At 42.4% G+C, this 24,294-nt stretch overlaps 1 protein-coding gene across 1 annotated transcript in view; it reads right to left on the bottom strand.

Moving 5' to 3' along the window:
• Positions 1 to 2,176: 2,176 nt before the first annotated feature.
• The window catches only part of LOC145418777 (uncharacterized), a 54,332-nt gene continuing 32,214 nt past the window's right edge, over positions 2,177 to 24,294 (bottom strand). Inside the window, exons 4-11 of the mRNA XM_080287111.1 lie at positions 17,116 to 17,307; positions 15,562 to 15,598; positions 14,518 to 14,681; positions 12,673 to 12,831; positions 8,606 to 8,678; positions 7,352 to 7,545; positions 4,932 to 5,063; positions 2,177 to 2,380 (exon numbers count right to left, since the gene is read on the bottom strand). Of these exons, the coding sequence (XP_080143237.1) occupies positions 2,366 to 2,380; positions 4,932 to 5,063; positions 7,352 to 7,545; positions 8,606 to 8,678; positions 12,673 to 12,831; positions 14,518 to 14,681; positions 15,562 to 15,598; positions 17,116 to 17,307 (966 nt within the window). The 3' untranslated portion in view covers positions 2,177 to 2,365. The remainder of the gene's footprint in view (positions 2,381 to 4,931; positions 5,064 to 7,351; positions 7,546 to 8,605; positions 8,679 to 12,672; positions 12,832 to 14,517; positions 14,682 to 15,561; positions 15,599 to 17,115; positions 17,308 to 24,294) is intronic.

Below are 24,294 nucleotides of genomic sequence, written 5' to 3' on the forward strand. Positions count from 1 at the left end.
CAAGGTCCAGATAGGTGAAGTGCTGGACGAGGTCAATAATTTTAATTATCTAATTTGTATTGTGTAACTGTGGCAATATGGAGGTTGCATTTGTGGAGAGATCACTTAAGGGAAGAAAAGTAACTGAAGAGCTTGGCTGTATTCTGAAAGGGTGGGCAGTTGGTACGGAGGCTGAGAGTCACATTTGAAACTGTTACTGTCAACACTCTGGTATGGGAGTGAAACCTGGGCAGCGAGTGCTAGAGAGTTGTCTAGGTTGCAAGCTGTAGAATTACCTTTCTTAGAACTGCCACAGGCATGAGAAGGAAGGAGGGTTTAAATAACAGTGAAATCTATGGGTGTTACGGAATGGAAGAAAGAGCTGTACGAGTGAGTTGTGGCATTAATTGCTAAGTTGATGATGAAGAGTTCGTTGAGATGGTATGGGCATGTAGGCTACAAAGAATGTCTAGATAGGGTACTATCGAAGAAAGTTTGTGAACGTGAGACAAAGGGAAATGCCGGTAGGGGACCTTATGTGGTACGCTGGAGGAGAATGGAACAGTATAGTACATTGGTGAAACAGTAGCAGGAGGAAGAGGAGTGTCTGAGAGAGGAGAGGGCTGTGTGGGGATAAGGTAGCCTGGAGGAGTTGTGTTATGGCTATACCCTGTTCGTGGGTTCCTAGGAGGGAACAAAGTGTCTGTGATAATGGTGACACTCGGTATCATCTTGCATGTTTTTGATGCAACCATGTCGATATTAAAGCTTTATAAAATGACATAAAAGAAAGTGTCAAGATGTAATAGGCATCAATAAATACTTAAGAAAAAGCTGCAATGAAGTGTCCAGTGTCCACCCACAATTCAACCCAGTGATATGCAAACGTTGTGGCATAAGGATGTCTGTTGATAATATGGCTGAAGAGTGTGTGCTTAGATGGTATATAGTCATATGATGAGCATGGCTGTAGGTAGGGTGGTGAAATGGATATCAGTGAGTTTCAGGATGGGAGGAGATATGGTAGCCCAAGAAGGTGGATGAAGAAGCAAGTTTTGTTGTTGCTGAGTAACCTTGATTTGTCTGGCAGAGCAGACCCATCAGACACAGGCAAGCAACCGCCCCTTCAGTACTGTCCCGATGTCCCCTTGTGAGAGACAGTGGGGCTCAGGGAAGAGTGTGGGGGTTTGGTTCTCTGATGGAAGCTGCCTTTGTGTCTTTTCATTCAGTTAACAAGGGCACCATAGTATGCTCCACATCACCCTGTTATTTGGTTATATGGCAACCACCCAGAATTATGAATGGTTTCCTGGGCTACAGGAAACCTTTACACTTGTCATTCAGTGTACAGGCAACTGAAGTAAAAAGCGATAGGAATAATAGGAGAAATAGGAAGAGAGGAAGGCGGACTCTGACAAAGGATGATGAACGTAAAGGAAGAGGAAGACAGCATTACATCAAGTGAGTGGATGATGGTCGCCACTACTTACCACCAAGGGAGGTATATAAGCTGAGGAAGCTATACGGAAGTGACAGGCGATGCAATTGCTTTGATGACTTAGGCTATGTGCGGAGGAACATATTACGGTACTGGCACCCCTTTTATTCAAGTTATCAGTGGAAGGTGTGTCTGTGAGATAGACCCAGGATTTCGGAGGATTGAATAGTGAGTGGAAGAGAATGTGGCCCATTTAATTATGTAAACTTTGGTTAGTTCTGTTCTGTCAAGTTCTTTATTGCTCTGTGGATCCTACTTCACTCATCCTTGGGTGGGAAAAAGAGGTCTGGATGATGATGGTGACACCCCACCTTCGCATGATGTAGTGTTAGGCAGTATATTTTGTTGTTAATGTGAGAGGTTCCCTGGCTTCTGCATCTTCGGAGAGGACAGGATTGGAATTGAAATACAGCATTTAGTTGCAGTTTATCTTTATGCTATGAAGAAATACAGTACAACTGCCGTTTCAAAGAATGTTTTTCAGAGTAAAGACAGCTTCACTTCAAAGGTGCATCATTTTTGTCATCATATAGGAACTAAAACTAACGTAAACAGAACTAAGAACTTAATGAGCATGTTCATTAGGAACTCAACACCATTTCAGATCTCATTTGATGGATTCGTGTATGATAAGGGTTCTCATCTGTCTACATGACAGCAGTACTGTTATACTGTAGTTACTTAAGAGAGTTCTGTTTCATAACTGCCTTTCTCTCTACAGTACAACAATTCTCGCTGTTTGATGGCAATACAGCAGTTCTAGCTACGTAAATATAAACATGTCAACCACATCATCAGAAGAAAATGATGAGCCTATATTCCGGCAGGTCATCAAAAGCGAGGGTCAGGCCAGGTCAGGTGGTCAGAAAAGATCAGTTTAAACTTGGCCTAGGAAGTGCTGACCTGAAAAAGTAGAACGTATTAGTATGTATTTAGTCTGTGCTTGCTCGATGCAGATTTGATTTACAAAGGCCTACTGTGTTATTATATTCTTCTCTATTTAGTCACTATCTTATTTTTGGCCCAGGAAAAGAAGTAGGCTACAATGAGAGAGAGAGAGAGAGAGAACGAAACAGACTATAGGCGTCACCGGAAAAGGGGGCCGCCTCTTAATTTTTACAGAAGAAAAAAAATCCCACACCCTACTCCTGGGCTGATTTGATAAAAATATAAAGATGTAATGAGGTATGGTAACCCGTAATTTTCACATGCAGGTACTGTACTTACACTGGTGACCATCATTTAGGTCAAAATCTTTATTTCTTACTCCAACCGTTGACATTTGTGATCTGCCCAACCTAAGAAGGGGCATGAAAATGGAGGGAACTGCTGAGTAAAGCGGCAATTTTAAATCTATAAATGATCAAAATGCTGGGTACGAGAGGCTCGACGAGAAATCCTCGTTCTTGCGGTTTCATTTGCGAAGACGCCACAAATTTATAAACGGCGAAACCATGCGCTTACGTGGGACCAGTATTCTCTATTTAGTTATTTAGTCTTTATATACGATAGTCTTTTGTTATTAATCGCTTTCTTGAACCTTTTTTGCATAGTCATGATGGTGCTAGTTTTTTTAAGCGTAGTGTCTATGGCAGCAACGTTATTACTACAGCTGCTTTTACAGTATTTATAGTTTTCTGTGCAACCAGATCTACTTCAACAACACCTCATAGATGACGGCCTGATTAGTGTTGTTCTCACATCACTTCATCACAGGTAAGTAGCTAAATAGCTAAGTGGGAAGATGGACTTAGAGCAAACTAGAAGTAGCTAACTTACACGAAGATAAAACGATTGCTGTTATGTCAGATTAGACGGTTTTAGACTATAATTAAAGTGTCCTTCCTTTTCTACTTTTGGATCGCGTACGTGGAGCATAACATCCTTGAATATAAACTTGGGAGTTCGCAAAGAAATGGCGAAGTGTTAGACGTCACATGGAGAGATGAAAAGAGAAATTCCTGGATAAGAGAACAAACGAATGAGTCGGAGGATAAAATAATTACATTACAAGGAATAAACGGATGTGGGCAGGTCACGTCCTTCATAGAGCGGGTTACAGATGGCTAACCAGGGTAGCGTAACTGAGTGACAGCCCAGAGATGGTGTGAGAGGAGGTAGACGTTGACAAAGATGGTGGGATGAGATTCGGAAATTTCAGAGATCAGCCAATAATTCAGTATAAGAAAAGATGAGACCTTTGTCAGGCTGTTGTTGGTGATAGTGATGGGCTGGGAATAGGTATATACGTACTTCTTTTTTGGTCGTTGGGTTAGATTAGATTAATATAGGTTACATGAGGTTAGGTTAGGTTGAAATAGGTAAGGTTTGGCTGTTTTGCAATTTTAAGGATGTTCGCTCATCACAAAGCAAGAGTTATCGGTACTTGCCCATGTTCCTGTCTCCATTTATCCAATATTTTTCCGAATTTTTTCAGATCTTGTGGGAATTTTATCATGAAAGAAAAGCAGCTGAAACTAAATAGAAAAAAGCAAAAGCCAAAACAGTCAAGTTGAAAACGCATTCACGGACAACTCAAAGCAAGAGTATATGATCTGTAGTGAAGGGAAATACCTAGAAAATTGCAAAATAATGTGGTGGGTAGCCTGCTATGGGAGATGGTGGTCAAACTACCATCACTCCTGTGATACGTGGGCAAGTGATCTGCATGTTAAAATCTGAAGAAGCCTCAGTTTGCCCTGGACGATTTTTATGGCACAACCCCCCCCCCCCCTCCTTTCCGATGATAGCCACTCTAGTCCGATAACTTGTTGCTGAAGAGGGATGCCTTCAAGTGGGGGCACCAATATGACTGGGCGATGGTGCTGCCTGGTTATACAAACATCCCCTATCCCCCGAAATGAGGGTGGTGGACCGTGGAAGGACAACTTCGGCTTGCAGTCCACCGGCTTCACGTTCATATGAGCCTGGGGTTGCAACTATTAGGCCTACCACCACCAGTACCACCATTACTATTACTATTACTGCAAGCTAGTAGTAGTAATAGTAGTAAGAAGTAGTAGTAGTAGTAGTTGCAGCAGCGGTGGGATGACGTCCTTTCACATTAGTGATACTGTCTCTAGGCCATCTTATCTAGTTGAAGAGACTTTATGTGAAAAAGTTAGGAATCGCTTTCGTTAACTCCTTGGCTACTAGGCTTGTCTCCTAAGCTGAATAAGCTTGCCCCAGAGCAGCAAGTATACCTGTATATAAACCTCAGTGATGTCAGGCTGAAGGGGTGAACTGAGTGGCATAGGAGGCTTCGTAACACCCTATCCTGAGCGATTTGTTTTGCATATTACACGTTAATACTCTTCATATCAAAATAGTTTGTATCAGTAACATCCAAAGATACTGAGGCGTAATGAGCTGAAAAAAATCACTAAAAGGAAGGGGTTAAGGGAAACCTCCAGTTATTATTATTATTATTATTATTATTCGTTTTTGTGCTTACTGTGATTGGCTGGAGAACGGTGAAGGTGGAGTCGGTCAGGTCAGGAGCCAGGGTGCTGCTCACGCGACACTGGTACGTGCCGAATGTTCCTTGGTCCAAGTTCACTATCACCAGGTCACCGTTGCTCAGTACCTGTAGGGCAGACACTTTCACCAGCACCACTTTTACTCAGTTTCACAGTCGTTTTCATCCTACCACTCATTTTCGCTCACTTTCATCACGAAGTCACTCTGTCATCCCTAATACCCATTCTCACTTTCATCACTAATACTCACTTTCACTGTCACATTCACCACCACTTGTGTCCGTCCAACAGGGTCCAGGTCACTTCCATTCCCTGGAGTAGGAATCACAGTATTGCCATGCAGCGACCATTTTACTTTCACCCTCCCTTCCCTGTTCCTTATTACCGCTTTCAGTGAACCAACTACCTTTCTTCCCTGCTGTACCCTTTCATGTATTTTCATCATCTAAACTTCCATCCTTAATCATCACACTGCCTAAATACCTGAAGGCACCCACATTCTCTATTTCCCGGCCATCCAGTCTCACAGCGCATTCAGTTACCTCATTTTTCCCAAACACCATAACGTTACTCTCACCTTCATGCATTTTTAGAGTTTGCATAGACTTGCACACACTGCCAAATTCATTCACCAAACCTTGCACCTCGCATTCACCATCACTTATGAATACAGCAAACAACAGCGCAGTTCCTAAACTCTACTCTCTCTCACTAAGGGCATTCCAACATCCACTGTCCTCCGTAGGTCTTTTATAACGCCATTCATGTTAATCTATGTATCTGTGTCTCTATATATCTATATGTCAGTTTCTCTGTGTATCTTTCTATCTGTCTATATTGAACAACCGCAGAGACATGACATCCAATTTTCAGTTCAGCATTCAGATAAGAGAATTCACTCCACATGCAATGCAGCCCTTGCGCCTTAATGCATACCCTTGAAAGTATTCAGCTATTTCTCATCTTCTCCATATACTTTAAGCACCTTCCGTATGCTTTCTCCAGCCAGATCCATGAAGGCAACATACGCCTTTTTCTCGCCTCTTGATATTTTCCGTTATACGAGTATATCCAAGAAAGTACCGTATATCTGATCTATGCAACCATCCTAGAACCTCGTTCTTCTCCAGTTCCTCGGGTATTCTCCCTAACACCGTCGATAAGTCATCAGACTAATGGGGTTAAAACAGGTAGCGACTTATAAATCAACGTGTGTGGTAGTGTGTAAGGGATATACAAAGTGGCCATTATAACGTCTCAATGTGGTGTGTTGCGGGGACGGCTCAGGAAACGTTACCGGTGTCTTTTTTTTTTTTTTTTTTTTTTGTCCGACTCTGGGCATAGGCTCCACAGCCTGCTATCAAGGCCCAGTAGTCCTCCTACATACCATACACCTCTACATGTCACCACTTCGGCGCTAACACCCACCCTCCGTGTTTAATACATACTAGGGCTGCGTATTGGTATTAGCGGGGGTATTTTTACGACATGTTGGCGGGTATTCTGGTAGATCAGTAAAACCTGATTTAATGAAATTCAAATTCATAAACTGTTCCCTGCCCCAGCGGGGATTTGAACCCGGGTCCGGTAGGACTGCAGGCCACCTCTCTACCGATTGAACCACCGCCTCATCTACTTCGCATAACTTTATCCATGCTTTATAGTGTTTGTTTTTATGTATATTCTGTTTGTACTGTTGACTAGAAATGTACAGAGGCAGTAAAATTTATACGCCCTCCACACCAGCAAAGGCGTCCTGGCCACACAGAATTGCGATGCCTGATTTCTAGTATAAACACTGAGTTGTATGTTATAGAGCTTGTTGTGTGTGAACCATCCTGCTTCCGTTGCTGATTCACAAAGCTATGGCAATACTTTTTCCCTGGACACTACGTGGAAGGATGGTGAATAAACATTGCCAGGTAATGGCAGCAGCAAAATACAAATACAACAATGAAGTTACTTGGATAGGCATTGTGAGGAGTTTGGCGTCTTCGGACTGAATATGGCTAAGCACAAAACTGTACACCTATAGTAGTAGTGGTGGTAGTAGTAGTGGAAGTAGTAGTAGTAGTAGAAGTAGTTGCAACTCGATGCTCATGTGAACGTGAACCATTGGACTGCAGGCTGAATCTGCCCTCCTGCAGCTCACCATCTTCCTTTACGGGGACTGGGAATTGGAGGATGTTTGCATAACCGGGCAGTGATAGCTCGACTATGTTGGTGTCACCACGTGAAGGCGTCCCTCTCCAGCACTGTATAGCCATAGTGTTACCCGATGAATAAAAACCGTAGCCATGGAAGAAGTGAGAAAAAATTACAAAGATTAAATCTTTACGTGATAGTTTGGTTGAGGGAGGGACAGGTTGTTTTTGAACCAGGCTGTTGTTTTTACCTGATAGTTTGGTTGAGGGAGGGACAGGTTGTTTTTGAACCAGGCTGTTGATATGCTGTAGCCCTGGGCGCGGCAAGGCAGGGTGACAGAGGCTCCAACCGAGGCCTCCAGACGCCAGGCGAACTGGTAGATGCGGGGAATGTACTGCCTTACTGACGCCTCCACACTGCAGCTGGCGCCAGACTGACCCATCTCTGACAAGACCAAGACTAAAATATATCAGTCCTCCCGTACTGCATTGAGGCAAAATATGTCGGTGTATCAGATCTAACAGACAAGATAAATCGCAGAGAAAAAGGTGCTATGATAGGTTTTTATTGATGCATCCACACTGTAGCTTGCACCATCTCTGACAGGACCAATAGTAAAATATATATCAGTCCTCTCGTGCTGCACTGAGGCAAGATATGATATCTAATAGGCATGATAAAGCGTAAGTCAAAAGGTGCTACAATAGACTTTTACTGTTGCCTCCACACTGCAGCTGGGGTCGCTCTGAATTATCTCTGACCTTACCAACGGTATGTATCAATCCTCTCGTACGTCACTGAAGCAAGCTATATCGGTATACTATAATTATCTAATAAATATAAATCGCAGAGAAAAGGGTACTACGATAGGGTTTTGTCGCTGCTTCCACTCTGGAGGTTGGACCCCTCTGGCTCGTCTCTGCCCGTGCCAACAGGAAAATAGTTATTACTCGTCTTGTTCGTCACTATGGCAAATTATGTCGGCATGTGAGGTCCTTTAGCCATGATAAATCGCAGAGAAAAAGGTGCCACAATACATTCTTACTACAGCCTCCACACCATAGCTGTAGCCGCCTTGAGTCGAACATAGGGTTTTTATTAATTTGTCTGCCGTGGGTTCCTCTGAGCCAATCAAAATCGCCTGAAACAAGAATGAATATTTAAGATTATCTGTTGTTAAAAGCTGAACGTTGGACAGTGTCAGGTTGTATTCTTTTCACTTTAATTGGGCCAAAAATTACCATCTCTGTGTTGAACCTCGATTTGTGATAAGACATTAACATTAGAATAAGGTGCTAGTCACGAAGATGTGCTAAGGAATGCATGTAGAGCCGCAGCATTGTCTGATTTTGCTGCTGAGATGCATGAAATTAGTCGCAAAAGGATGAAAATAAGTGCCATGGTAAAAATAAAAGTACAGTACAGTGATGTTAGGTAAAGGACGTGTGTGTGTGTGTGTGTGTGTGTGTGTGTGTGTGTGTGTGTGTGTGTGTGTGTGTCTTACCTTGGAGAATAAGAGTGAAGTTCCTGAAGTACACGTTGTTGGTGGCTGTTCTCACCTCCAGCATGTATTCACCCTGAGTGCACACAAGCAATAATATACTTTAATTGAGAGACTGACTAGAAGAGTGCATGTCACTGAGGCAAGGGGGAGTTGGGAGGGGGAGAGGAAGACCGAGAATTAGATGGAGGGATGAGATGGAGAGATATATGAGAGAAGGGCGTGAACTGGAGAGAGGACAGTCTGATGGCCCAGGAGAGGAAGGTGCTGAGACGGTTCGTTTGTAGTCACCTCTTCCTGGAATAAGGCGTCTGGCGATAGATGGACAGACAGACAGAATTGTTTTATGCTTTGAAATAATCCGACCATATTTAATGTTCATTCGGTTACTGTACTGTGCTTTATTCACTTTTACTATAACTGTCATCTGTCCATCTTGAATGCTGATCTGCAAGAAAATATTAACACTAGAACATTGTGCTAGTTACGAAGATGTGCTATGGAATGGGTGCTATGAAAAGGATGCAGGGCCGTAACATTGTCTTCTGCCCCTGAGCTACGGGAAATAAAATGCAAAAGAACGAAAATCCCCGCCTAGTAAAAGTGAATGAATTACGGTAAATTTTGTCCACTTCTAATTAGGCTCTTTATTTCAGTGGTCGGCCATTAACTTAATACAAACTGGTGATGAGTAGGCAAGAACCAACCATGAATTTTTACGGTTTTCTTGTATAAAATTTCCTGTCTATCTTACTAAAACTTAATAATTGTATATTAAAGTAAAACATTATGATTATTTTCATGAAGACGAAACATATTTGTAGGGAGCAGGATGATGATGATGATGATTAGATATCACTCACGGAGCGTATACCGCCACCAACGCCCATACAGATTTAAGATTTACTGCTGTATCGCCTCGTCTTATCAGGTGAATACTTTTACGGTTTCACATAGGCAGTTAATTCTACGGTATGTCTACCATCTTAAACTGCCTCAGAGAGCTCATCGCTCATCCCTCCCCCGACGCCAACAAAATTTATGATATATTTCTTCATCCTGATCCACCTTAAATTTTAATTTAATCAGCTTTTCCTTGACTCATTGCACACCTATCCACCCTTTCACTGAAATCTGATAATTTTTGAGACATCATTTTCAAACAGACACGGGTGAATAAATAACCTCCGTCCAGCTTCGTTGGGGAGGAAAAATACTATCGCTCCTGGTGATCACTATATTAATCATTTTGTCACACACATAGTTTCATGTAAAAGATGCGTCCAAATCATCATCATCATCATCATAATCATTATCAGTCCTCCTCCTCCTCCCCCCACTAATACACAGGGTGGGAAGGATATCGAAGCAGTGACATAAAAGCACAAACGCTGTACAATTATCAACAGAATGTCTTGTAAAATGACCCACACGTCCATTCACACCTTCCAGAATCTAGGCTTCACCTCACAGGCAAACCATCCACTCATTTGATTTAGTCCTGTTTATCCCCTCAGTACCATAGTTTGTGTTTTCGTACTCTCGCCACGCCATTTTCTTTAATGTACCTCACGAGAGACATTTCCACCTGGAGGGGTTACTTACCGCCTTCATTAACTCCAATATACCCCTTTTACTCTACCGTGGACCCAAAATGCCATCTGTCCATCTTTAATGCTGAGTTGTAAGAATGGATTATCACTAGTTTGGAAGACAGAAAGAAAATGAGCAAATATATTAGGTCTACACACACACACACACACACACACACACACACACACACACACACACACACACACACACACACACACCTACCGCGTCCTGGTCAGTGATACAGTCGAGGTAGACACTGGTGACACACACACACACACACACACACACACACACACACACACACACACACACACACACCTACCGCGTCCTGGTCAGTGATACAGTCGAGGTAGACGCTGGTGACACACACACACACACAAACACACACACACACACACACCTACCGCGTCCTGGTCAGTGATACAGTCGAGGTAGACGCTGGTGACACACACACACACACACACACACACACACACACACACACACATAATAATTACAAACAGGCAAGAAACGATTATACAAGAATAAGGAGGGAAGCCCAAAAAAAGTTTGAGGAGGATATCATAAATAATAGTAGTGATCAACCGAAACTATTTTACAGCTATATCAGAAGAAAAACCAAAGTAAAAGATAAAATATAATCCATTACGGACGATGGAATCACCCATACACAAGAGAAAGATATTTGTGAAGCACTAAACGAGAATTTCCAATCAGTTTTTACAGAGGAAAAAATTTTTGAGAGGGATTATGTGGAACATGCATGCCCACACATACTACCAGATATACAAACATCACAAAAAGAAATACAGGAGGAGCTAAGTAAATTAGACAAAGGAAAAGCAAGTGGTCCTGATGAAATTTCATGTTGGGTGCCACGTGAATGTGCAAAGGAGTTAAGTAAACCATTAATTTTAATTTTCAAGAAATCCTTGAGTCAAGGTAAACTACCTGATATCTGGAAGAAAGCAAACATTGTTCCCTTATTCAAGAAAGGGAATAGACAAAATCCACTTAACTACCGACCAGTATCACTAACCAGTGTTGTAAGTAAGGTATTAGAAAACTTTATAAGAAAAGCTTGGGTAAATCATCTAGAACACAATATGATATCAAAAAGACAGTTTGGTTTCAGAAAAGGAAAATCATGTGTTACTAATCATTTGATCTACTATGACAGAGTAACAGACATATTACAGGAAAGAGAAGGATGGGTGGACAGTATCTATTTAGATTTCAAGAAAGCATTTGACACAGTACCACACCAAAGACTTTTATGGAAACTTTACCATCAAGGAGGAACTCGAGGCAAACTGTATTGTTGGATGCAAGATTTTCCCATGAAAAGAAAAATGAGAACAGTACTAAGGGGAAATTACTCATCATGGAAAGAAGTGACTAGTGGAGTACCACAGGGCTCAGTGCTGGCACAATTCATGTTTTTAGTGTATATAAATGATATAGACAGTAACACTGGAAATGAGAGCTATCTGAATATGTTTGCAGATGATGCTAAAATACAAAGGAGAATTACTAGCACAGACTCTTGTAAAGAGCTACAAGAAGAATTAAATAAACTTCATGAATGGCAAATGGAATTCAATGTGGACAAGTGTCATGTAATCAAGTTTGGTAAAAGTGGAAAAAGACCTGATTGGGATTATATGTTAGGAAATAAAACCCTACACACATCAGAAAGAGAGAAGGACCTAGGTGTGATTGTCAATAACAGACTATCTCCGGCTGACCATATCAGTGAGAAGGTACGGAACATGTATACACTGCTTGCCAATATGAGAATAGCGTTTACATAGATAAATGAAGACATGCTAAGAAAGATAATAACATCATTCATCAGACCAACCCTGGAATATGCATCAGTAGTCTGGAGTCCTCATCTCAAAAAACACATAGACAAGATTGAAAAAGTTCAAAGGGCCGCTACAAGATGGGTACCAAGCTTAAAGGATCTAAGCTACGAAGAAAGACTAAATAAACAGAATCTACCAACACTACAGGAGAGAAGGAAAAGAGGTGACATGATAATGCTATATAAGTGCATATCAGGAAAGGAGAAAATAGACATAAATGATTACTTAACGTATGGAGAAGCATCAGCAAGAGGACACTGCAAAAAACTGCATAAGAAGAGAGGTGATAAAGACGTAAGGAAATTCAGTTTCCCAAACAGAGCAATTGATCAATGGAATGCACTACCGAATGAAATAATGTGTGCCAAAACAATTCACAAATTTAAGGATATGTACGATAAATATGGTTTAAGACACGGGACAGTACGAGCTTGACTCATTCCTGTAAAGATACAATTAGGTAAGAACAATTAGGTAAGAACACACACACACACACACTTACCGCGTCCTGGTCAGTGATACAGTCGATGTAGACGGTGGTAACACACACACACACACACACACACACACACACACACACACACACACACACACACACACACCTACCGCGTCCTGGTCAGTGATACAGTCGAGGTAAATGGTGGTGGACACGACACGGCGGAATGAGGCGGAGGCACTGGGCGCCGCGGTGAGGCCCACCATGTTGGTCTCTTCCTCCAGGCTTTCCAGAAGACTGGCTGCGCTCACTGGGGTTACGGTCACGCCCTGGCACAGAAAACCGGTGTGGAAATTAACATCATCATCATCATTATCATCGTTATCATCATCATCATCATCATAATCATCGTCGTTATTATCATCATCATCATCATCATAATCATCGTCGTTGGTATCATCGTTCCCATCATCATACAGTAATATTGCTCTCAGTACTGTCAGTATCATTGTCACTATAACCATCATTTTCAGAACATAAGCAGAAAACTAAACTCAGATAAATAAATAGATTAAAGAATGCGATAAGAGGTAACTACATATTGCACCTTTGCTGGCTCCGGAAGGCCTAGGCATGGCAGGGTCCGAGGGAAGGCTACGGTAGTTCAGACAATTTAAACCACAGGAGTCCACCCTACGTCCCTGCCAGTATTTACCAGGGGAGAAAAACCTCAACTAACACTTAGATTCCAGCCGTTGCTTACTATACGCTTTTCCCTTTAACTTGGCTCAAATTTTCGTCCTTTTGCAGCTTATTTTACGTAGCTTAGTGGCAGAGTAAGGCAATGTTGTGCCTCTACATCCTTTCCATAGCACTTCTTCGTGATTAGTATCATATTCCAGTGTTAATCTATTGTTACAAGTTAGTATTCAAGTTGAAGAGATGGTAATTTTAGGCCAGGTTAGAGTAGAGAGGGTATAGTGTTCCTGACTACCAAGAGAAGTACCAGGAGAGGGATAAGCAGACCGACTTGTAAACCTTGTCCATCCTTGTACCAGGTAAACCGAGAAACAGACAGGCTGACAGAAAGATGGACAAAAATGATAAATTAGGCAGATAAGATAGGCAGATAGAAAGAGGTATTCAGAGGTACTTACTGGACGCTGCAACACCTGGCTATCCTTGTACCAGATAAAACTAGTGCCAGAATAAAAGGTACTTACTGGATGCTGCAACACCTGACTATCCTTGTACCAAGTAAAACTAGTGCCAGAATAAAAGGTACTTACTGGACGCTGCAACACCTGACTATCCTTGTACCAAGTAAAACTAGTGCCAGAATAAAAGGTACTTACTGGATGCTGCAACACCTGGCCATCCTTGTACCAGATAAAACTAGTGCCAGAATAAAAGGTACTTACTGGACGCTGCAACACCTGGCTATCCTTGTACCAAGTAAAACTAGTGCCAGAATAAAAGGTACTTACTGGATGCTGCAACACCTGGCCATCCTTGTACCAGATAAAACTAGTGCCAGAATAAAAGGTACTTACTGGACGCTGCAACACCTGGCTATCCTTGTACCAAGTAAAACTAGTGCCAGAATAAAAGGTACTTACTGGACGCTGCAACACCTGGCTATCCTTGTACCAAGTAAAACTAGTGCCAGAATAAAAGGTACTTACTGGACGCTGTAACACCTGGCTATCCTTGTACCAAGTAAAACTAGTGCCAGAATAAAAGGTACTTACTGGACGCTGCAACACCTGACTATCCTTGTACCAAGTAAAACTAGTGCCAGAATAAAAGGTACTTACTGGACGCTGTAACACCTGGCTATCCTTGTACCAGGTAAAACTTGTGCCAGAATAAAAGGTACTTACTGGACGCTGTAACACCTGGCTATCCTTGTACCAAGTAAAACTTGTGCCAGAATAAAAGGTACTTACTGGACGCTGTAACACCTGGCTATCCTTGTACCAAGTAAAACTTGTGCCAGAATAAAAGGTACTTACTGGACGCTGTAACACCTGGCCATCCTTGTACCAGGTAAAACTAGTGCCAGCTGGTACGGTGGCCTCACACTGCAGCCGAGCGTCCTGACTTCTCTTGGCGTGGGCGCGACGGGGGGCGCACGACCCCCACACCACCTCAGTAGAGGGGGCGGACGTGGCCACACCTGAAGACAAGAACAGATTAGGTGCATTAGTACTGGTAGATCAAGTATGGGCATCCAGTGCCGGCGCCTTCATTTTAGTAGTAGTAGTTGGAGAAGGAGTGGTGGTAGTAATAGTAGTGTTGTAGCAGTAGTACTAGTGACACTAGTAGGAGGAGGAGGCGATGGAGTGATGGTGGTTGCGGTGGTGGTAGTTGCAGCAGTGGTAGCAATACCGTAGTTGCTGTTGTAGCAGCAGAAGCAGTTGCAGTAATAGTAGTAGCAGCAGTAGTAACAGTTGTTGTTGTAATAGTAGAGGTAGTAGTTGTTGTTGTAATAGTATTAGTAGTAGTAGTAGTGGTAGTAATAGTAGCAGTAGTAGTTGTTGTTGTATTGTTGTTATAATAGTGCTGCTAGTAGTTGCAGTTGTAGTATCATCATTATCATGATTGCCATGGTCATTGGGGTCATCGTTATCATTAAAATCTCATTCACAGCGTCATCATCATTATCACCATTATTTCATCACCATACTTTTCATCATCATCATCTGTCTCCTTCTTCTTCTTCTTCTTCTATGCCTTCATGGCCAAGGTAGTAATTGTGAGCAAACTGGTCCTGTCATGTCCACGAGAATACTGGTACGAACCAATACTCTGTTCACTTTAACTCTACGTAATATTGCCACCTCACCATCATGAACGCTGAGCTACGCTAGAGATCAACACTAGAATACGGTGCTTATAACGAAGAAGTGTTATGGAAAGGATGTAGGGCTGTGGTATTGTGTTATTCTGCCACTGACTTATATGCAAGAGGCTGCAAACGAACGAAAATCTCGGCCAAGTTAAAGTGAAAGACGTATAGGACTGTTGACGGGGAAGTAGAATCAGTGGGTACTTACGTTTGCGTAGATGTTGTGGGGAATCCAGCAGGCCAACCTGTAGGGAGGAAGGAGAATGCTTAGGCTCATATTTTAAGTGGTTGTGGAGATTTCATAACGCTTCTTCCGCAGCGAGTTATTTTGCACATTGCGTCATAGTATCCTTTTGTGCATTATTGATGCAAACTGTCGACATCATCATCATAATCATCATCCCGGCCACGTTTTTTTTCCCACCAACAGGCGGGGCGAGGTAGGGTGATGAAATCCAGAAAGAGGACATAAGACGACAGTTGGAGAACTTGTTCACCCACAAGCATGCCTAGTGAAATGGGCCAACCACTCATTCATTCACCAGTCAAACCCCCGGAATCCTGCATCATCTGATAGGTACACATATCCACACGTAGCATCATAATTACCTATCAAAAAGAATTAATCTGATGAGTGTCATGCTTAAAAATGGTGCCAAACACTTGACATACACTCCTCTGTAAGTTCATCCAACCAGCTCGGTCGCTTGTCAGTTCCCGCGCCTCGTCAGCTTCCATATATACCTCTTGTTCTCACACACACCCATTTACCATACCAGTATCTATGCACATTTTTCCCTACCACGCCTCCGCCCACTTTCAAACTGGCTCAGAGTTGCCACTGTCGCCACTCTATTCACACTCATGCTCTCCATACGGCCATACCATCTAAGCACGCTAAGCCATGGGCACTGCAGGTAGGAATTGTCATCACTGCTACGATATATCCTGTTAATTCATCTCAGGCGCCGGTGTAAGTGACAAGATATGCAAATCTCAGCTCGTTCAACCCCACGATGTTTGTTGTCCTTGTGATCTACCCAACGGCTGACTCTTTTATTCAACTCTAGACCCCCTTTTCCTCCTCTTTTTAAAGGTTTGAATGAAGGGTACAGGCCAATCTAACCTATCCATTTCGAAATCTCTCTCCAAAGCTGCTTGAGTTTGTTCGGAGATATTAAGAATAACATTGAATAAGATGTGCTGGCAGAGGATGGGTTAGGAAAGAGGTGTTACGGGAGGGTCCACAGGTGAATAAGTGCTATGGGAGGGTCCACAGGTGAATAAGTGCTGTGGGAGGGTCCACAGGTGAATAAGTGCTATGGGAGGGTCCACAGGTGAATAAGTGCTATGGGAGGGTCCACAGGTGAATAAGTGCTATGGGAGGGTCCACAGGTGAATAAGTGCTATGGGAGGGTCCACAGGTGAATAAGTGCTATGGGAGGGTCCACAGGTGAATAAGTGCTCTGGGAGGGTCCACAGGTGAATAAGTGCTATGGGAGGGTCCACAGGTGAATAAGTGCTATGGGAGGGTCCACAGGTGAATAAGTGCTCTGGGAGGGTCCACAGGTGAATAAGTACTATGGGAGGGTCCACAGGTGAATAAGTGCTATGGGAGGGTCCACAGGTGAATAAGTGCTCTGGGAGGGTCCACAGGTGAATAAGTACTATGGGAGGGTCCACAGGTGAATAAGTGCTATGGGAGGGTCCACAGGTGAATAAGTGCTCACATAAACACTAACCTGGCACCACTTGTGTTTACCTGGCCGTTGTTGTTGCTGTTGATGTTGTTGAGGGCTGCCATGAGGGGTGAGGGGTGGTGGTGGTAGAGGGAGAGGGGTCGGGCAGGGCCGAGGAATGGTGGAAGGATGGGGGAAGGGGGTGGGGGGGAGGCCAGGACCCCACCCAAGACCTGAAGAGTCACGGAGGCTAACCACACACACGGCATCAGCATCTGTGAAGGAGGTGGGAATATTGATAAATAATACATTATCAGCATAAACAGATGACGAAAGACACTTATCATCACTCTAAATACTTTTACCTGTATAACTAGAAAACACTCAAATAATGCATACCTCAACTAACGCCCCCCAGATTTACGAATTATTGCTTTAATTCCTCCTTCCTACTAGACGGATATTTTCACGGTCCCACATAGTAAAACAATTGTACGGTCTTGGTTTGCCCTGTGACACAAATTCAGAGAGCGCATGCCTTCGCCAGCGGCAACAAAATTAGTGATTTTCTGCATCCGGATCCGCATCCACCTCAAAACTGAATAAACCCTTCATTAACCCATTGACCACTTATCCATTAAATTTCACTGAAGTCCGATAACTTCTTAAGATATCTTGAACACAGACACACATGAATGAATGCATAATTTCCTCGAACTTTGTTTGCATAGGTAATTAATCGTCGTCTGCAATATTACCGTCATCACGAACAGATAAAGGATAGACTAAGTATGCAAATTAATAAAGAAAGGTGTTGGACAAGCAGACACACTCACCAAAGTTACTAACTGCATGTCTAAAGGACGTTTTCAGAAATATTACCTGGGACGACAAAGGAATTAACATAGATGGTGAACAGTTGAACAGTGTTAGATTTGTGGATGGTATAGTTCTTTTCAGTGAATCATGGGAGGAACTACAAGAAGTGGTAGGTGATCTGAACAGCGGGGACCTGAGTAATAGTTTGAAACTGAATAATTATGAAGACGAAAGTTATGTTTGACAAACATATTCGTTCACACCCAGGAAAAATAGGAGATTGAGAACTACAATGTGTTGAGGAATACATAAAGACAGTTCAGGCAGACTGCATTCAAGACAGTGACATCAAGCGAAGAACTGAATGGGATGGAGGACTATCGACAAACTAAGAAACCACACGAAGGATAAGCAGTTACCTTTATGCCAAGAGAGACGCTTGCATAATCAGTGTATCCTCCCTGTTCTAACTGACGGATCGGAAACGTGTCGTCTAAGAAAAACCCTGGAACGTAATCTTTGGAATGCTCAGAGAGGATTGGAAAGGATTATGTTGGGGGTTACCTGGAGATTTAAAAAAAAAAAAAAAACTTCCTGGATAAGGGAACAGACGAAAGTAGAGGATATAATTACTGGTGTAAAAGAGCACAAGTGGATGTGGGCAGGTCACATCCATCGTAAAACAGATAAGAGATGAAACAGATAGGAGATGGACAACCAGGGTAAATGAATGGCAGCCCAAAGATGGAGTGAGAGGAAGAGGCAGAAAGAGGACGAGATGGCGAGATGATGATCGAAAATTCGCAGGGATTGGATGGAACAGGCTGTTGGCCTGAAGTTCAGAGTGGAAAAGGAAGGGGAAAGCATTTGGTGCCGGACCCTGCTAGCGCCAGGAACCGGCCTGCTATTGTGTTAATCTCTGAGTCACTTAACCAGAAGAGTCACTATAACCAGGAGAGCTGGACCAGACTGGAGGCCACAAGGCTGCATCATTTGTCAACTGGATCCCAGGCGATGTTTCCCAAAGATCTGAGATGTATTCATAGTGTTAAGTTGAGAATGTTTATAAATATCTTTATCTTAAGGATACTGTATGAATGCGACGTCATATTCATAACAAGCACTTCAGGGCCGCCTTAGGTCATTTTTGTTCCTGATAGGCTGAGCCCCTATGGGTCTGACAGTAACAACTTGGCTCTTCTAGTTGTGTAGTGGACTGACTTAGGCTGATGATGAATATTGTTGTTATTGATTTCTAGTGAAAAGGAAAAGAGATCTACGTTCTACTAATTTTGAAACGGTGAATGGAGTGAAATTAATGAAATTTAACAAAAAGGAATTACGGGATTATGGCGTCTGGCAATAGATAGATAGATAGATTCGTGATCTTTAACAAGAGTGTTAAGACAGTGAACTAAATGATGAAATTCTGAGATATGAAAAGGATGTTCTCATTTAGCTAGAACCTTATATAGTGAACAGAGTGACAACAGAAAAGTCTGGTGGAAAAAAAAAAAAACATATAGAATGGTGAAGAAAATTACACTGAAATTTTTTAGATAATAAAAGTGTCTTCGGTGAGGTAGAGAACTCACCCTGGTGATCGCTGAAGTGGTTGACACCAAGTGTGAAGTCTTTAGATTCCAGCCACCTTATATACCCAGTTTTCGGCGCCATTACCTGATGATAAAGAAATATATAAACTGGCGGCAAAGTATTTGAGACGACACATTTTTCGCGACAAAACTTTTGAATCAAGACATGATTTTCTGATGTTTTTGTGCCCCTGACCGAATGCGTGGTGATTGGCTGCAGCGGCGTGTTTGGGGCAAATGACAGTGTTCATGGAGGGCTTCTTGTTGGGATGCAGTGTGCGTGATGAGCCCTAGATTCAGTAAGTTTGAATTTGTGCGGGATGGTCGGTCAAAGAGGTAATGAGATGGAGATTGACGGTTGGGTGAAGATGGTGCTTGTGTGGGATGGATAGATAGAGGGACAAATAACTGGAAATATCAACGAATATATTAATAAATAAAGGTTTAAATAACAAGATAAATGATAAAAACACAAATGCAAATATATCACACTTGTTTCTCGGGTGTTAGTCTCTCCTATCCATTCCCATGATATATACAAAATTCATCTCCATGTTTTATTTGTTTATTTGTCCGTCTCTTTCACTTCATCTCTGCGTTGCCATTCAGTTAACCAGCTCACGTTCTCCATCTGTATGTATTTAAGCCAATGAAGGATGTGACTTGCCCAGCTCCATCTATGTTTTGAACTGTAGTGGTTTGGTTGTGCGGAGAGGATGGAGAGTGAGACTAACTAGGAGAGTATGAGTGAGACGGAGGGGTTGGGGGAGAGGGAGGGTGAGGCTGAGGATGAGAGAGAGGGATGGAGAGGTATATGAGAGAGAGGGGTGTGAGCTGGGGGGAGGGCAGCGACATGGCGGGGGACAGGGCGACATGGAGGCTGTTTGTTTGTGGCCACCCCTTACGGAATTATGGCGTCTGGCAATAGATAAGTAGATGGACATTTTTTTAAACCTTGTCCACAAATTTCTCTCATCTCTGCAGCTGTTTCAGTTGAACGAAATGGTTTCTCAATAAAAACCAATGTCATGCACAAAGGTTTCTTATTTTCTGAAGGTTTCCCAGTCGCCTGAATAGTAACCTGAATACCGTATGGTTTGTTATGGAAATGAACAATGGATTCCGAGGGCCAGATGTCAAAGATCATATGACATTAATCAAAAGAAGAATATGTTCCAGACAGTGATTCAGAAACGGCAGAAGAGGAGAAGGAAACAAGAAAAAGTAAAACACACAGTTAGGACATGGTAAGATATAGACAAGCAAGAAAAGACAGGAAAAGTAGACCATTAAATGTCACATAAAAGACGAATTGGAAATAAAAAGCAATATGACAGGTTCGACAAAAGATGTTTGGGACTCTCTCAAAACACCAAAGAAAAGATGGGCACGGCCAAGACTAAAGAAATAAGAGAAAGAATGATGATAAACAGTACTAGGAAGAAAGCAGGTGGAAAGAATATGGTGAAGAGACAAGGACGTACCCTCAGCTTAAAAAAAAAAAAAAAGTAGAGGGGGTTCCACTGACATCAGGTGCCTGTGAGTAGGACGGGTATGGTCAATTTTGGATGTACTATACCCCAACGCAGTCTCCCAAAGGCGGCCGCGATTACAAGGGATGGACCAAGGAGTGACGATGGGCTTAAGGGCTTGAAGTTTGGCACCGTTAGCAGACAACCAGAAAGACTGCCAGCATTGTGTTAGAATGATTGAGAAGGCAGGGAAGAATCAGAGACCGGGATGGAGTGGAAAGCAGTGCAGGGCGACCTTATGGCGGTATGGTGGAGGAGAATTTCAAAATGTGTCCTGTAGTGGCAGCAAGATGGTGGGGGTGGTGGTGTTGGTGGTAGGGAGGGTAGCAGGGTGATGGTGTTGGTGGTGGTAGGGAGGGTAGCAGGGTGGTGGTGGTGGTGGTGGCGGTAGGGAGGGTAGCAGGGTGATGGTGGTGGTGGTAGGGAGGGAGGGTAGAGGGTGGTGGTGGTGGTGGTGTGGTGGCAATGGTGGATGGTGGTGGTTGCGATGATGATAGGTTGTTGTGGTGGTGGTAATGGTGGTAGCTGGTAGTGGTGGTATATGGTAATGGTGGAGGTTGGTGGGGATGGTGGTAATGGTGGTAGTTGGCGGTAATACCTGGGGTAGTGGGAATCCTGTGTGAAATTATACAGCCTTAAATATTGGTATAATCATCATCATCATCCTGTAGATCATGTGTGTGTGCGTGTGTGTGTGTGTGTGTGTGTGTGTGTTCTTACCTAATTGTTCTTACCTAATTGTATCTTTACAGGAATGAGTCAAGCTCGTACTGTCCCGTGTCTTAAACCATATTTATCGTACATATCCTTAAATTTGTGAATTGTTTTGACACACACTATTTCATTCGGTAGTGCATTCCATTGATCAATTGCTCTGTTTGGGAAACTGAATTTCCTTACGTCTTTATCACCTCTCTTCTTATGCAGTTTTTTGCAGTGTCCTCTTGCTGATGCTTCTCCATATGTTAAGTAATCATTTATGTCTATTTTCTCCTTCCCTGATATGCACTTATATAGCATTATCATGTCACCTCTTTTCCTTCTCTCCTGTAGTGTTGGTAGATTCAGTTTATTTAGTCTTTCTTCGTAGCTTAGGTCCCTTAAGCTTGGTATCCATCTTGTAGCGGCCCTTTGAACTTTTTCAATCTTGTCTATATGCTTTTTGAGATGAGGACTCCAGACTACTGATGCATATTCCAGGGTTGGTCTAATGAATGATGTTATTATCCTTCTTAGCATGTCTTCATTTATGTATGTGAATGCTATTCTCATATTTGTAAGCAGTGTATACATGTTTCGTACCTTCTCGCTGATGTGGTCAGCCGGAGATAGTCTGTTATTGATAATCACACCTAGGTCTTTCTCTCTTTCTGATGTGTATAGGGTTTTATTTCCTAACTTATAATCCCAATCAGGTCTTTTTCCACTTTTACCAAACTTGATTACATGACACCTGTCCACATTGAATTCCATTTGCCATGTACTACTCCATTCATGAAGTTTATTTAATTCTTCTTGTAGTTCCCTACAAGAGTCTGTGCTAGTAATTCTCCTTTGTATTTTTGCATCATCTGCAAACATATTCAGATAGCTCTCATTTCCAGTGTTATTGTTTATATCATTTATATACACTAAAAACATGATTGGTGCCAGCACTGAACCCTGTGGTACTCCACTAGTCACTTCTTTCCATGATGAGTAGTTTCCTCTTAGTACTGTCCTCATTTCTCTTTTTATGGGAAAGTCTTGCATCCAACAAAACAGTTTGCCTCGAATTCCTCCTTGATGGTACAGTTTCCATAAAAGTCTTTGGTGTGGTACTGTGTCAAAAGCTTTCTTGAAATCTAAATAGATACTGTCCACCCATCCTTCCCTTTCCTGTATTGTGTTTGTTACTCTGTCATAGTAGCTCAACAGATTAGTAACACATGATTTTCCTTTTCTGAAACCAAACTGTCTTTCTGTTATCATACTGTTTTCTTCTAGATGATTTACCCAAGCTTTTCTTATAAGCTTTTCTAATACCTTGCTTACAACACTGGTCAGTGATACTGGTCGGTAGTTGAGTGGATTTTGTCTATTTCCTTTCTTGAATAAGGGGACAATATTTGCTTTTTTCCAAATATCGGGTAGTTTACCTTGACTCAAGGATTTCTTGAAAATTAAAAATAATGGTTTACTTAACTCCTTTGCACATTCTCGTAATACCCAACATGAAATTTCATCAGGACCACTTGCTTTTCCTCTGTCTAATCTGCTTAACTCCTCCTGTATTACTTTTTCTGCTATTTGTATATCTGGTAGTATGTGTGGACATGCGTGTTCCACATAGTCCCTCTCAAAATTTTTTTCTTCTGTAAAAACTAATTGGAAATTCTTATTTAGTGCTTCACAAATATCTTTCTCTTGTGTATAAGTGATTCCCTCGTCCGTAATGGATTGTATTATATCTTTTACTTTGTTTTTGCTTCTGATATAGCTGTAAAACAGCTTTGGTTGATCACTACTTTTATTTATTATATCCTCCTCAAACTGTTTTTGGGCTTCCCTCCTTATTCTTGTATAGTCGTTTCTTGCCTGTTCGTAATTATTATACACCCTTTCACTATTGTGTCTTCTGTATCTATTCCACAACAAATCTCTTCTTTCTTTTGATTTTTTACATTCTGTATTGAACCATTTCTGTATTTTCTTATCTGCTTCTTTGTGCTGTGGGATGTACTTCTGGACTCCTATTTCATAAAATTCACAGAATTTTTTATATACAGCATTTAAATCTTGTCCTCTAAGCTCATTTTCCCAATCAACTTCTAAGAAATACTTCTTTAGGTCTTGATAATTTCCCTTTTTATAGTTTAGGCTCTTTTTGTAACTGTCATTGCTGTTTACTATATCATATGCTATCCTGAAGTTATAATTTAGTACTGCATGATCGCTTTTGTGTGTGTGTGTGTGTGTGTGTAAATATATATTTGTAAAATATCGACTGCCATAGAAAACCAGAGATTTGACGAACGAGAGAGGGGGGAGGAAGGAAGGGTTGTAGGGAAGGAAGGGGGATAGAGGGGTGGAGGGGAGGGAGGAGGAGAGAGAGGTGGAGGGGAGGGAGGAGGGAAGGGTGAAGGGGAGGAGAGGGATGGAGGGGAAGGAGGAAAGAGGGGGGATTGGAGGGGAGGAGGGAGGGGGGTAATGGAGTGGAGGGAGGGGGTAGTGTAGAGGAGGGAGGGGGGAGTGGAGGGGAGGGAGGAGAGATGGGTGGTGGGGAGGGAGAAAGGAGGGGGGAGTGGAGGGTACGGAGGAGGGAGGGGGGATGGTA

The sequence above is a fragment of the Coenobita brevimanus genome, chromosome 116 (genome assembly GCF_032717465.1).
Source record: "Coenobita brevimanus isolate Jiangsu-jjx chromosome 116, ASM3271746v2, whole genome shotgun sequence".
NCBI classification, from domain to species: domain Eukaryota; kingdom Metazoa; phylum Arthropoda; class Malacostraca; order Decapoda; family Coenobitidae; genus Coenobita; species Coenobita brevimanus.